Raw genomic sequence first — 14,221 nt, 5'->3', positions numbered from 1 at the left:
TTGCCCAAGGGGGCTGATTCCATTAACCCCAATTAGCTGCCGGAAACATCCATCCCTGAGGGGGTGTTTGTTTAGGGGGATAAAAAGGGAGGGATAAGGATAAATGATGAGGATAGAAGAAGAGTGATGTTTGTTTAGTGGGATGGGGATTAAAAGGGGGTTGAGGATAGGGATTAAAACACCTCCTTATCCCCCCATTTCTATAACTAAGGGGGGTGGTATAAGGGGAAGGGATAAAAAAATAGGTTAAAAATACCAAATTACCCTTAATGAAATTGAAAGGATAAGGGAAAATGTAGAAGTTAGTCAGGATATTTTTATAATTTTATTATTTATCCTAATTTATTTCACAAACTTACCAAACATGGGATAAGAATTATTTATCCTTGTCCCATCTATCAATACCCTATCTTTATCCTCCTTCCTTATCCCTTTTATTCCTATCCCTCCAACCAAACGCCTCGTGAGGGTATTTTGCTGATGTGTCGCACCACCCTACTATTGCTGCTAGTTGGTTCAGCCACCACTCCCGGCGGCGGATTTGTTCTTTTCGCCACCGCACTTGTTCTTGTTGTTCTTGCAACCACCAGAACGTGAATTTGCACCACAAGCTAGAATGAGCATAATTGGGTGTAGTCTCCCGGGTTTGATTTTGAACAGCGGAAGAAATGTGAGCCTCTGCAAGAGACTCGACAACAACATCGACTGCGTTGCCCTGCTCTTTTAGTTCGAGCATCGATCACAACGTATCAAACAAAGGCAAAGGGGTCAAATGCCGTAAGAAGTCCAAAAGGGTCTATAATCCTCCGTAAGCACTTTTAATAATTGAAGCGCCATTCTATTGTCCGAGATAGGGTCGCCTACATTCCTCAAACTATCAGCCAACGATTTGAGGTGAGAACAATATGGTTTAACACCCTCGAATTGATCGAGTTTGGTGTTGGTAAATTGCGCATCAAGGTGGAGCGCTCTGGCAGACTTGTTATTGAGAAAAAAATTCTTCAAACGGTTCCAAGCATCAATAGCCTTGCCATCGGGATCGATTATGGAATTGAGTAGGTCATTGGAGATAGTATTATAAATCCATTGACGAACAATGTCATCAAGTCGCTGCCAAAGATCTTTATCAGAAGTTTTAGGAGCCTTTTCCTTCTCGTTTACAACCTTTGGTATGATGTGGTCGATTACTAAATCAATGCGGCAATGGAGTTGGAATAAAGTAGACCAAGTGTTGTATTGAGTGCCATTGTAATCAAGAACAATCGAAATGCAAGTCTTGATGTTATTGGTAAGGGTGGCTAGATGAATTTTCTGATCGGCCATGGAGGATGCATGAGATAGCCGAAAGTAACAGGGAAAAGAAGAAGAAGATAAATAAGAGAAAATGAGCGGAAGAAGAGAGTTAGGGTTCGGAGCGAAAACCTAGACTCGTGATACCATGACAGAATGTGAGAAAATTTGGCGTGCCTTCTCATTGATTAAACATTAGTATATATACAAGATTATACTAGGGTTAGGGCTAGGGATATATTAGTAAATACAACTAATAATATACAGTAGATTATTTACATAATCTAACAAATCAAAACATCAGAGCAAATTGCGGAGGTCTTAACTTGAAAAGATGCAAAGACATCGAAATCATTGCTCGCGTCAAGCTTGAAACGGTGGAGTATGAGTTATGCCAAATATGCAGATATTTTCTCTAAATCTATGGTTTACAGATCTTTATTATTGTAGATGTCGTATAGCTATTATTTAATGATATTATTACTTCCCGTTTAAAAAAAAATTAATTAAGGATATTATATTATTATTCCATTGGTATTTTACTAGAAATTAAGTAATTGTCTAATAAATCATCATTTTCATCAATTCATGTACTGAAGTTTACAGTTTTTTTACGTCGACGACAACAATAAGTCTCCGAAAAATGTACGTAGTGCAACAATAAGACTCTAATTCCAGACAATCAATTGACAAAAATTAATGATTCCCTTTGTTGCCGACATTGCTAGGAAACAAACACACAAATAATATCACTCACACAGTCGCAAGTTCACAACACACAAACTCACAGTATCTAACTCGTAAGTCATAGGGCTCATAGCTAGTATCAACTTATTGATATTATTAATCTTTTTTAGCAACAACTCGTGTTTTTTAGCAACAACTTATATGATTATAAATATGTTTATGTCATATTTGGTAAGCGGTTATAAATAGTAAATAGCGGGCATAAAGTAATTGTTTATTTAACGGTAAATTTTTAAGGAAAGTTTGTGTTAATCATGTACGTCGTGCTAACAAATAAAATTACTCCAATCCATGCAAATATGTGTTATTATTGTTCTTATGTTTTCATTTTATTACTCAATACTAGCTACCTTAGCTTAGTTAATGGATGATAACGAAAGTTAAAGAGGAACAAAGATGGACAAACTCACAATACCATGGATAATACTAATATTTACAAGTAGATTTATAAACAAATTTATTATAATTCCCTTGATCGATTTATGGCTGTTAATCAAACGGGACAATAGCAATATGCTCATACTGGATGTGAGTTAAAATTTGTAATCAAGTTAAGGTAAATTCATGCATTGTCATGTCTCCTTTACAACTGCTTTATTTATTTGGGATAACTAAAACTTTTTTGAGGGATAACTTCAATTCTGATACAATTTTAATGTAATTAGGCTACATGATATTTTATTCATAAAAGTGAAATTGTTACATTCACATACTGATTAAGATTTGATTAATACTCATGAAAGAAAGTAACTAAATCAATAAAAATATAGGTACTTGTATGTATATCATGGTAACTTTTAATCATTTTTAATTTAATTGAGTATGTGATATTACCAGTGACGTACAATACTATTGTACACCAGGTTTTTTTTAAAAGTTTGTATTCTACAAATATTGACATGGGTAAGATTCCCTCGAATTGCACCATGCCATATCTTATAGTTTAAAAATAAGTAAATAAATAAAATTCCTTACAAAATATTGTTCAGGGTCATTACCAATAAATCAATAGTCAATAATCAATCATCAATGACTATATACTAAAAGACATACCAAATTAAAGTACATGTGCCATTTTCTGGTGTGTCCCTTAAGGCCTGTTTACATTTACTTAATTTCAGTTCAGTTTAGCTGCAATCAATTTAGTTTAGTTCAGTTTAACTCTTAATTTTCCTCTCTCATAAAATATTCATTTCAGTTCAGCTCCAATCATTTCAGTTCAGTAAATGTGAACATGCCCTTAGCTTTTTTTTAAAAATAAAAAAAAAATCATATTTTACATAAATAAAATAATAAAGAAAAGATATAATGTATCATATCACAATATATATTGATACTGTAAACTTAAGTAAAAAAATAAAATAAAATCAAAATCTTAACATAAATTGTTACACATATATTATTATGTACAACTCTACCATTTTTACAACAAGGGTTTTTTTAAAAAAAAAAATTGTATATAATTATGTGTGAAAAGATTGCTAGGAAATATATGAAAAAATATTTTTATCAGCTGATTATTGAAAAAATATATTGTATGAGAGAATGAATAAAGTGGATTAAAAGGAGATCTATGTATGGGTTAAATACATATTGTTAATATATTCATTTGGTTAACAAGAAGAAAATGATATAATTGTATTGGTGAAATATATCGTATATAAATATAAATACATGCGTATTTTAAAATATTTATTCAGCTAATAATAGACTGTTTTATAATAAATTCATTTTAAAAGCAATAATTTAAAATATCTATTGAATATTACCGTGGATGGTACGGGACTTAACCTACTAACCTAGTATATCTTAATTACTAGCTAGACAAACTTTGACCAGTTGTAATTATTTTATTTTATTTTTTCTTAGCTTAGTTGAACAAAAAATACATTTCCTCCGTTTTTAAATAAGAGTAATGCTATATATAGCCCTAAGGGCAATATATAAGCATTAAATACATTCTTGAAGTTGTATAAAATTTGGAATTCATGACAAAAACACACGTAAATCAGTGTAATTAGTGTTTATATTTTTATGATTTCCTAACTTTTTACGATTTTCTAATGTAAATTTAATGCATATATGTAGCCCTAAAGGATATATATATAATATTTTCCTTTAAATAATACAGCTTTGTAGCACTTTGATCGGTAAATATTATATAATGTAAACGACCAATGTACTCAAAATAGTTTTTACACAATACAGCGTGGTATTCAACTCTTCTCTAATTAATCCTAGCTTAGTGTTAATATTTTTTAAAAAAAAAAATAAAGAATCATTCTTTTACCTTCGCTAAGGACCTATTTACTTAAACTTAATTTCAATTCAGTTCAATTCAACTCCTAATTTCCTTCTCTAAATATTCAATTCAGCACCAATCAGTTCAATTCAGCTTAGTTTAGTAAATGTGAATAGACCCTAATCAGATCACCGCCTAAAACTAAATGCCTAAAGGCTGGGGGAAGTATATATTTACCCAAAATAATGCAAGTTTGGTATATCTCTTGTTAGACAAATTAAATCTTAAATTAACCTTTGAAATTTGATTGTAAAAGTGTAATTAAGTTGTATGAAATTTGGTATCCTATATGAGCTCTTAGCTCATTTATTTCTAAAAGAGACCTAAATCCACCCAAAACGTGTTTCGAAATATACACCCACCATTTGGATACAAAAATAAAGACATTTTTAATTTAAGTGGACATTTTATATACTAGTAATAGAGATGAAATGAACTCTAATAATTAAAATAAAAATGATCGGATATTATTTCCAAATATAATGCTAATTTAAATGGAAAGATAATAAAATGGAGATATAACTTTATCCATAATTAGAAGTTTTAGAACTTGTTTGGTTGGAAGAATAATTAGTTGAGCCGACATAGCAATTAGCAAGTCATTGTTTTTTTAAAGTTAAATTTCTGATTTTCTGCCAATTTTATAGAATAAGTTATGATAATGTCTCCTCTACCAACTCTAACTAATTGCTTTCCAAAAGAAAGATTCTTGCATAACTTTGAAGGAGTAGATCGGATTAAAGATGAGACAACATTATATTCCAATCGTGAATTACACAATCAACAACAAATAGTAAACAAGCAATGTTATTTTTAAGCTTTTAATATAATGAAATGGGACTAAAGGAAGACATTTTAGGGGGAAAAGCTATTTAAAAAAGTTGAGAATCAAGAAAAATAAATCACAAACGAATATAGGGCATTAATGGTAAATGCTTGTTTGGTATTGCTATCTGTCAAGATACAATTCCCGTGTAAGTTGAAAAGATTGTTTCCAGTATAATATTATTGTTTTATGAAGCATAATAACTCGATCTCTTTAGTTTACTTTAATTCTTCTGATTATATATAATTCGATCTGATTTGATATCTAATTCGATTTGATTTGACTTTTAAAATTTTTAAATTAAAATAATATATGCCAAGAGACAAATCGTGACATATATACTTGTATGATGTGTGTCATGCATGCCTACTTTAAAACTAAAAATATTACACCCTAAGAATCTAATCTAATCTAATCTAATCTGAGTTGACATAAATTTAAAAATAAAAAATAAAAACCTATAAGGGAACCTTCTTAACTTTGTTTTAGAAGTTTGTCATGTCCATATCATCTCCCCTGATGCCCAAGTGCAGCTCATCAAGTTTATTTGATGCCTATTTGAGCCTGTTGAAACCCTAATCTAACCCATTATTAAATATACTAGCATCATTTAAGTGTTAATAATAAAAAAATTATGCCTTTTCAAAATTAAATTATAAAGGGATGATGCTTTCTAAGGTAAGTCAATAGTGCTACATTGAGAGTCAAATTATGACACATAGCTTAGTTTTACCCTTACCTAACTTTGATTTTCAATTCAAGTTTCAACATATCGCACTAATAATGTTACGCGCTAAACAGCGCAAATTCAACCCTGCAGCACCTGAATCCTCAAGACTTGATCCAAACAAATATTCTCCATATATACATCAACTATTAAATAATGATACTAACCTACACTAAGACACAAATATCAATACAGGCGCACAAGCTATAAGGAGTTGCCGTACCTCATCGTATATAGAACTTGTTGTGCCTGAAAATAAAGGAAATTGCTAGGGTACTAGCACTGCACGTGACACCAAGTTATTTACAAAAGCGGGAGCTATTGTGATATATATTTGAAATAGGTTGGCATTAGTCATTCTAACTAACTTAAATAAATCCCTCCGTCCTTAAATTACACTCCTATTTCTAGTATTTATTCCTCACATAATAGAGGAATGTAGGAATGTAATTTAGGGATGGAAGGAGTATTTCAAATTTAAACTGTGAGAATTCAAAACAGATTTAATTAAGGCTTAGGGTTCCTCAAAAATCGATAAATAATCCAAAAATACAATCTAGAGGCCTATATCTAGTCCATAGACCCATGGATTAAGTCAATAATCAAGGGGCTTCAGGTGATTATGGAATCCATCCAAGCTGTAAGGGTAGTGTAAAATTCCTAGAAATGTGTGATTAAGTAAAAAAAAAAAAAAGGATTGACACATGTGAAGAAGTCATAGGAAATCACGTTGCAAAAACCCAATGCAAATGCAACCGACCAAACCGCCATTAGTTTGACGCAATTAACATTTAATGACGGCATGTTCTTACATGCTGTTGCCACCCCCGTACTCGGCGCTACTAGCCTGTTGAAGAATGTCAATGTTTCACCAGTTTACCGTTATTGACTTTTCAATTATTCTCTGTATCTAGCCAACAATATCTACATATTAACATATATGACCAGCTTATTATTCCATGTTAATGTAGACTAGTACTAGTTGGTGCACCCGGATACACAATATTCATAAGAGTTATTTTTACCAGTTGGTACATTCTGGTGCACAAGTGTACCGTATAACTATGGTATATGGTGAAGATATTCTTTACAATCGGTCACTATAAGTCTATTACTCTTTATTTTTTAAAATAATACAAGTTATTACTCCACGAAAATTAAAATTTATTACTTTGCATGTTTTCTCTCTTTTAACATACAAAGTTCTAATTAGTTTTTGACTCGAGAGATGTCGGGTTATAGATGGTCTTAAAGAAATTTTGGTTACAAGATTTGATCCCGCAATAATCTCAAGCTTAAACTCCAACTTGTTAATCGCTAAGTTATTACCATATTACATGTCAATCAATAAAATTTAAATATTAATAATAGTTTGTATTATGAGAATAATGCGACAACCTGGACATTGACCTGGCCTAAAACTAGTTCATAATGAAAATTAGCTAACAATAGTATAGCGAAACTAATGAATGAATGAAGAAAACTAATAAACACTTCTAATCAAATTTAGATGTAGTTGAGTTGCAAATGGAAGTATAACTAAAAGATAATTAAGACGGTAAGACTTCTACGTAATTGGTCATCAAGAATATAAGACGACATAAAGTAAATTAAATAACCTTAATTGGGATGAGCAAAAAAAATATAAAATGATAAAAAGACGTCCAAGGCTTTGTTCTTTTAAGCTGTTTTGCTATGCTCTCCCCTGTCTTGTTCTGCTTTGCTCTGCTCTACTTTGCTCTTCTCTGCACTGCTCTACCCGGCCTGCTCTGCTCTGCATTGTGTGGAAGTTCTGCTCTACTTTGCTCTGCTAAAATCTGCTATAATCGGCTAACTCCTACTTTGCTTTGCCTAGAAACTAAAAAAAAAAAGGCCCAACTCTATGTACACGGTATGTATAAAGTGTTGTTGGCTCCTGCCTTAGGATAGATAGCAACTGCTCTATCTCAATTACCTCAATATAATATTATTATATACTTCACCTTTCAATTCATAAAATTAAATAATGCTTCGTATCAATTATTTATAATACGAGTACTATAAAATACAAAAATGAAATCTACCACCTACACCACGTATTGAGCAGGTGATGTAGGAGATTAGCTTTTTTAAAAGAAAAAAAAAAGGTCCAACAAGATTTGAATTACAACTCATAATCGAAGATAACACGATAGCAAATCCCTCTTGTGTGTGGAAACAGGTGGCAATTGCATATAGCTTATAATCAATGAATCATCACTTTTTTTAATACTTTGTAATGTTATAAACTTATAACAGTTTTAATCTTTACAGCAAAAATATTAGATAAAATATATATTCATATTATTATATACTTCGTAACTTTGTAATAGTAGTATGTTGCACTGTATTCTTTCCTTTACGTAGTCCGCACGAAATGCCTAGTATCATTCTCTACTGCTCTGGAAGAAAAGGAGAAAAAAAAAATAACTCAAGAATGTGGGGCAAAAATTTTAAGTAGAGAAATCTTTGTTGTAATTAGCAAATATAGTATCCTTTAAAAAAAAATAGCAAATATTGTAAAGTTAATATCCTTCAATATACTTATAACATGAATTAAATAAGACTTAATATTTCTTTCAAAAAGAAAAAAAAAGAAAAAAAGAAAAAAAAAATAAAGAGACTTCACATTAGCTTTAACAAAAATAATACGAACTTAAAAAAGAAGATGGAGAGTTCAATTGATGAATAATGTTCAAGAAGGTTCCACACTAAATTAAAACCAATTGTTGATATTAGGAGTAACTTCTCAACCTTATAAAATAAAATCATCTCTCGCTCTTTTTTCTCCGATATGGACATTAACAAATGAGACTATAATAGATTTTAATAGAGTATGTATAAAGTAAATAAGGATAATAAAAAGAATGACATTTAGACTAAGGTTTGTTCTCATCAGATTATTTTCAGTTCAGTTTAGTTCAGATCAGCTCTAATAAGTTCAGTTCAGTTTAGTTCATCTCCTAATTTTCTTCTCTCGTAAAATATTCAGTATAGTCCAGTTCAGCTCTAATAAGTTCAGTTCAGTTCCGCTCGGCTCATTTCAGCCAATGAGAACAGACCGTAATGAGCTGAACTGATTGGAACTGAACTAAACTAAGCTGAAATGAATATTTTATAAGAGAGGAAAATTAGGAGCTAAATTGAAATGAACTAAACTAAACTGAATAGATTGGAGCTAAACTAAACTAAACTAAACTGAACTGAACTGAACTAATTGGATCTAAAATGAACAGATTTGTGAAATGAAATTAAGTAAATGTGAACAGGCCCTATAGGATATTATACTATATATATGCATTAGTCATTTTAGTCGATAGTCATGATGCATAGGACTTGTTCTCTTCAACTTATTTCAGATACGTATTACTTATTTCTTAATAAATTCAGATCAGATCAGAAAGATTCAAATCATACCACATCAGAACTTTTAATTATCATTTACTTATCGCTAAAAATCATTAATTGTGTATTAAAAAAATTTATAAAAATTACATATTTAAAAAGTTCATGATGAGACGAATCTAACAAGATCCATTTTGATAATGTTTTTATTTATAAATTAGTAATAAAATGTCGTCAAAGTTTAGCCAAATTATTAAATTAGATCAAATCAGACCAGAAGACCTTTATCTCTAATAGTTAAGATTACATAGATTAATTTAATACTCAAGTGTGGATAAATGCATTGATCATGTGACTCTAATAATGCACAATATATCTAGTCTAGTACTACTATATATTAAAAGCGTTCCTTTTAAAGGAACGTGCATCCAATGTATTTGCGCAACGTAAGCTACCCACTTCATTTAAGTGAAATAATATGCTTTCAACAAGATTCGAACCCATAACCTCCAATATATATAGGTAATACTTTTACCATCTCAATCAACTATTATTAATGCTTCAAGTTTCACATAATATTATAATATTCCTTTAATTTATTAAGTAAATTAGAGATAATGTAATTCATTTATTTTCCACAAGACTAAAATATAAATACATATGGTGTTAAAAAAAAAAAGGTGACATCCAAGACAATGTCCGAACCACTACACACTAACTACACAAATAGTCCAACATAATTGTTAAATTAAAGCAAGAAGTACACAAGTTAACAACTTAGGGCATCGATCGGAATACACACTAGTTTTACTTTTAAAGGGAGAGATTACTATATCCATGGCTTTTTTGCCATGTTGGCTCTTAATAGCACAATGATATCAAAAAAAAAAAAAGAGAAGGTTAGAGTCTCTTGTTGTTTATATATACTTAGGGCTTGTTCTATTGACTGAATTGAACTGAACTGAACTGAACTTACTAAAGATAAATTGAACTGAAATGAATATTTTATAAGAGAAGGAAATTAAGAGCTCAACTGAAATGAATATTTTATAAGAAAAGGAAATTAGGAACTGAAATGAACTGAACTTATTAGAAGTGAACTAAAAGGAACTGAACTGAAAATAATTATATGAGAACAGGCCCTTACTCTATCAATCATCTTCATCAATTAGCACCCAGTGTTTCATCAAAATTGCATCTTATCACTTGTAACCTTCTAAAAAATTGTCAAAACACTTTGTAATTAGAGGAGACTTGCTTTTTATTTTCATATATCATATATTATGAAGGAAAGTAGCGAGTAATAAGGACAATTAATTAAATAACAAACAAAAAGAAACAGATTGAATGTTGTATTTATAAATAATGACATATCACTAGTTAGAAATTTGATAATTTAATCATTTGATGAACCAACTACACTATAATGTAGTGTGTTGTATGTACGATTAGAGTCACTAATCTAATATTTTTAAATAGGTTATTTTAGATTTTAACACCTCACAAAAACACGAAAATTGATTTTAACACCCCATAAAAAAAAGATTTTAATACCAGATAAATTTCAAAAAATTGGTATTACCATCACTTAACGGTTTCCATCCAAAAATTCCGTTAAGTGTGGCCCACAGTAACACGTGTCAACATTTTATTTGTTAAAAAAAAGAGAAATTAAAAAAATAAAAAATAAATAAAACTACCCAGCCACCACCACTGCACCACCCCTGCGCCACCGCCGCCTTCTCCCCAACTCACCACAACCCTCCTCGAAACCACCACCCGTGTCGCATCACCACCCCCAACCCACACTCCCCCTCCCTTTCACGCAACCGTAACGCCACCAAAAACCACCAAACCCAAAACCCTCGCCCCCCTAAATGGCCACGAATCCGGCCTTAAAAAGCCGAAATCGGCCGGTTAAGGCCACTAATCCCTAAAACCGGCCAATTTCGGTCATTTTTTGCCAGATTCGTGGCCGTTTTGGGGAACAAGGGTTTTGGGTTTGGTGGTTTTTGGGGGCGATATGGTTGCGGGAAAGGGAGGGGGAGGGTTCAGGTGGGTTGGGGGTGGTGGTTTCGGGGAGGGATGTGGTGAGTTGGGGGGAAGGCGGCGGTGGCGCGGGGGTGGTGTTGAGGTGATGGCCGGGTAGTTTTAGGTTTTATTTTTTTTTATTTTTTTTTCTTTTTTTTTTGGCCAATAATAACACGACACGTGGCTTATGGACCCACTTAACGGATTCCTAAACAGAATCAGTTAAGTGGTGGTAATACCAAATTTTTAGAAATTTATCTGGTGTTAAAATCCATTTTTTTTATGGGGGTGTTAAAATCAATTTTTGCGTTTTTGTGAGGTGTTAAAATCTAAAATTTCCTTTTAAATACATGAATCATGGACTCTTGGTAACATCACCTAGCTCTAATTCTAATGCTTAAAATAAATTTCAACTAATGATCTTGTTATGTCCTTTATCTTTATATTTTACGGTTACTTATGAAGATTCATGTTAAATCGATTCCAAATTATATTGGAAATAAGGCTTTGCTATTGTTGTATTGATATAACAATTAAATACATCTACAATTTTTTTTTCCATATATCAATGATAAAATAAATATTTCTAAATTAAATTTTTAAATAATGTCATAAGTCAAAGTAAAACAACTACGTAGTATGTAATATAAACAAGGAAGATATTGTTTTTATGTCCCTATTTGCTTGTACCATAAAAATGACTTGTTCTCTTCACCAGAAACAAGGAGGTTTGATATGATTTTAACAAGGTCTTATATGGTCTAATTGATTTAGTAATTTGACTAAATTTTGACCACATTTTAATACTAATCTATAAAGAAAAACATAAACAATATGGATCTTGTTAGATTATCTCATTATTAAATTTTCAAATATGTAATTTTCATTACTTTTTAAATATGTAATTAATTATTTATAATAAGTAAATGATAATTAAAATTTATGATCTGATCTAAGGGCCTGTTTACATTTACTGAACTGAGCTGAACTAACTCAACTGAACTGATTGGAGATGAATTGAACTGATCTGAAATGATTGGAGCTGAACTGAACATAACTGAAATGAATATTTTATGAGAGAGGAAAATTAAGAGCTGAACTGGTCTAAACTGATTGGAGCCGAAGTGAACTGAACTTATTGGAGCTGAAATGAACAAAACTGAAATTAAGCTGAGTGAACATGCCCTAAATGTTTCTGATTTGATCTAAATTTATCAAGCAATAAGTAATAAGTATATGAGACAATTTGAAGAGAACAAGTCCAAAATGTGTATTACTTCGTATTAAAGAATGAACCAAGATTTAGGGCCTGTTGTCATTGACTGAACTGAGCTGAGCTGAACTGAACTAAACTGAGCTGAACTGAACTGAACTGAATATCTATAAAAGAAGGAAATTAGGAGCTGAACTGAGCTAATCTGAGCTGAATTGTACTGAACTGAACTGAATTTCAACCTAAGAGAACACGCCCTTACACATGTGCGCAAGGTGCACATTTCTCCGGTAGACCCGGAGTGTGTATAAAGGTGTTAGTATATTATGGGACACATTACAAATCTTATGATAAAAGAAAATTGGACAACATTTTATTGCATTTAAAACCTACTTCGTATATCAAACAATAAAGGACAAAGAGAGTACCATACAAGACGAGTATCCCAGTCGGTAACGGGCCTTTTTTTTTTTTAATTACTCCGTACTTAAAACAGAAAAACTGTTGAAAGAGGAAGGAAAAGGAAATCTACAACAATAAAGGATTTTTTACGAAAGTAAGGTTAATTGGCAAACAATTTACCAATCTAGACGCGTGGCCAAACTATTTACGAAACTGAGCTTCTGACATAAAACGCTGCCTCGGTCAGCGTTTTACCTTTGGTTATTATTTTTTTTTATAAAATTTCGTATTATGTGAAATACAAATTTAAAAAAAATAAATAAATTGGAAATACAGTAAAACGCTGACTCAGTCAGCGTTTTTCTTGTATCCATAACAGAGAAAAACGCTGACTGAGTCAGCGTTTTACACCTAAGCATAAAACGTTGCCTCAGTCAGCGTTTTATCTGCTGGCTGAAGGCAGCAACAGTAGGCCCCCAACAGCAGCCAGTGCAGCCCCCAACAGCAGCCGATGTATACCCATGAAGCCAGCGTACTCCACGAAAGACAGAATGCGGGGATCGATAACCCAATCGCCAAGGAACGCGACAGTGTAGTGCCTGCATGTCAGTATGCCCGCCTGTTACATATAAGCGATAACAAAATACAGAATTTCAAATCTCATACTTCAATCTAAAAATCCAACTGTTACAATCATTTGAAATGTAGAAATACAATCACCGTACTATTCTACTACATCACTCTAGATAACAGAAAACATAAAAAATTAGTGCCCGGTCGATCTGGAGGGACACGATCTCTTGTTGTGACCCTGCTGGTGACAGAGGCCGCATTTGCTCGCGGGACGGTTGGTCTCATCCATTTCATTGCGTATGCGCCTTGACTTAGGGCGACATTGTCCTCGTACCATGCTGTTGTCGGGAATGAGTTTAGGCTCGCGGCTCGGTGAATCCAACATTAGGGTCATTCATTGCTGCAATGATCCCAGCAGGCGGCGGCGGCGACGGCAGAGCTTTGAGGAAGATAGGCTATTGCGTGAGGAAGAGTGAGTTTGAGTTTTTAGTTTTGAGGAAGAGTGAGTGTGCGAAAAATATACCAGGAAAAACCGCTGACTGAGGCAGCGGTTTTCTAGTATTAATGAAACGCTGCCTCAGTCAGCGTTTTAAGGGCTGTTACAGCCTGAGACAAAAACGCTGACTGAGGCAGCGTTTTTATGTATTTCCATATTTTTTTAAAAAAAATTTTGTATTTCACTAAATAATTTGACCACGCGTCTATATTCGTAAATAGTTTGCTAATAGGGCTTAGTTTCGTAAAAAA

At 32.3% G+C, this 14,221-nt stretch overlaps 1 protein-coding gene across 1 annotated transcript; it reads right to left on the bottom strand.

Annotated features, from left to right (window-relative positions):
- Positions 1-768: 768 nt before the first annotated feature.
- Positions 769-1,323, bottom strand: LOC110716663. Its single transcript, XM_021895310.1, has one exon. The coding sequence runs from the start codon at positions 1,321-1,323 to the stop codon at positions 769-771; it is 555 nt and encodes a 184-aa protein (XP_021751002.1).
- Between the last annotated feature and the right edge of the window lie 12,898 nt (positions 1,324-14,221).

Source organism: Chenopodium quinoa, unplaced genomic scaffold (assembly GCF_001683475.1).
Source record: "Chenopodium quinoa cultivar QQ74 unplaced genomic scaffold, ASM168347v1, whole genome shotgun sequence".
In the NCBI taxonomy this organism is placed as follows: domain Eukaryota; kingdom Viridiplantae; phylum Streptophyta; class Magnoliopsida; order Caryophyllales; family Amaranthaceae; genus Chenopodium; species Chenopodium quinoa.
Note: the sequence above shows the minus strand (reverse complement) of the source record. Positions and strands in the feature narration are given on the sequence as shown.

Bases quoted from the DNA above. Each gene is read 5' to 3' on its own strand.
- LOC110716663 (XM_021895310.1), bottom strand. From the start codon at position 1,323: ATGGCCGATCAGAAAATTCATCTAGCCACCCTTACCAATAACATCAAG.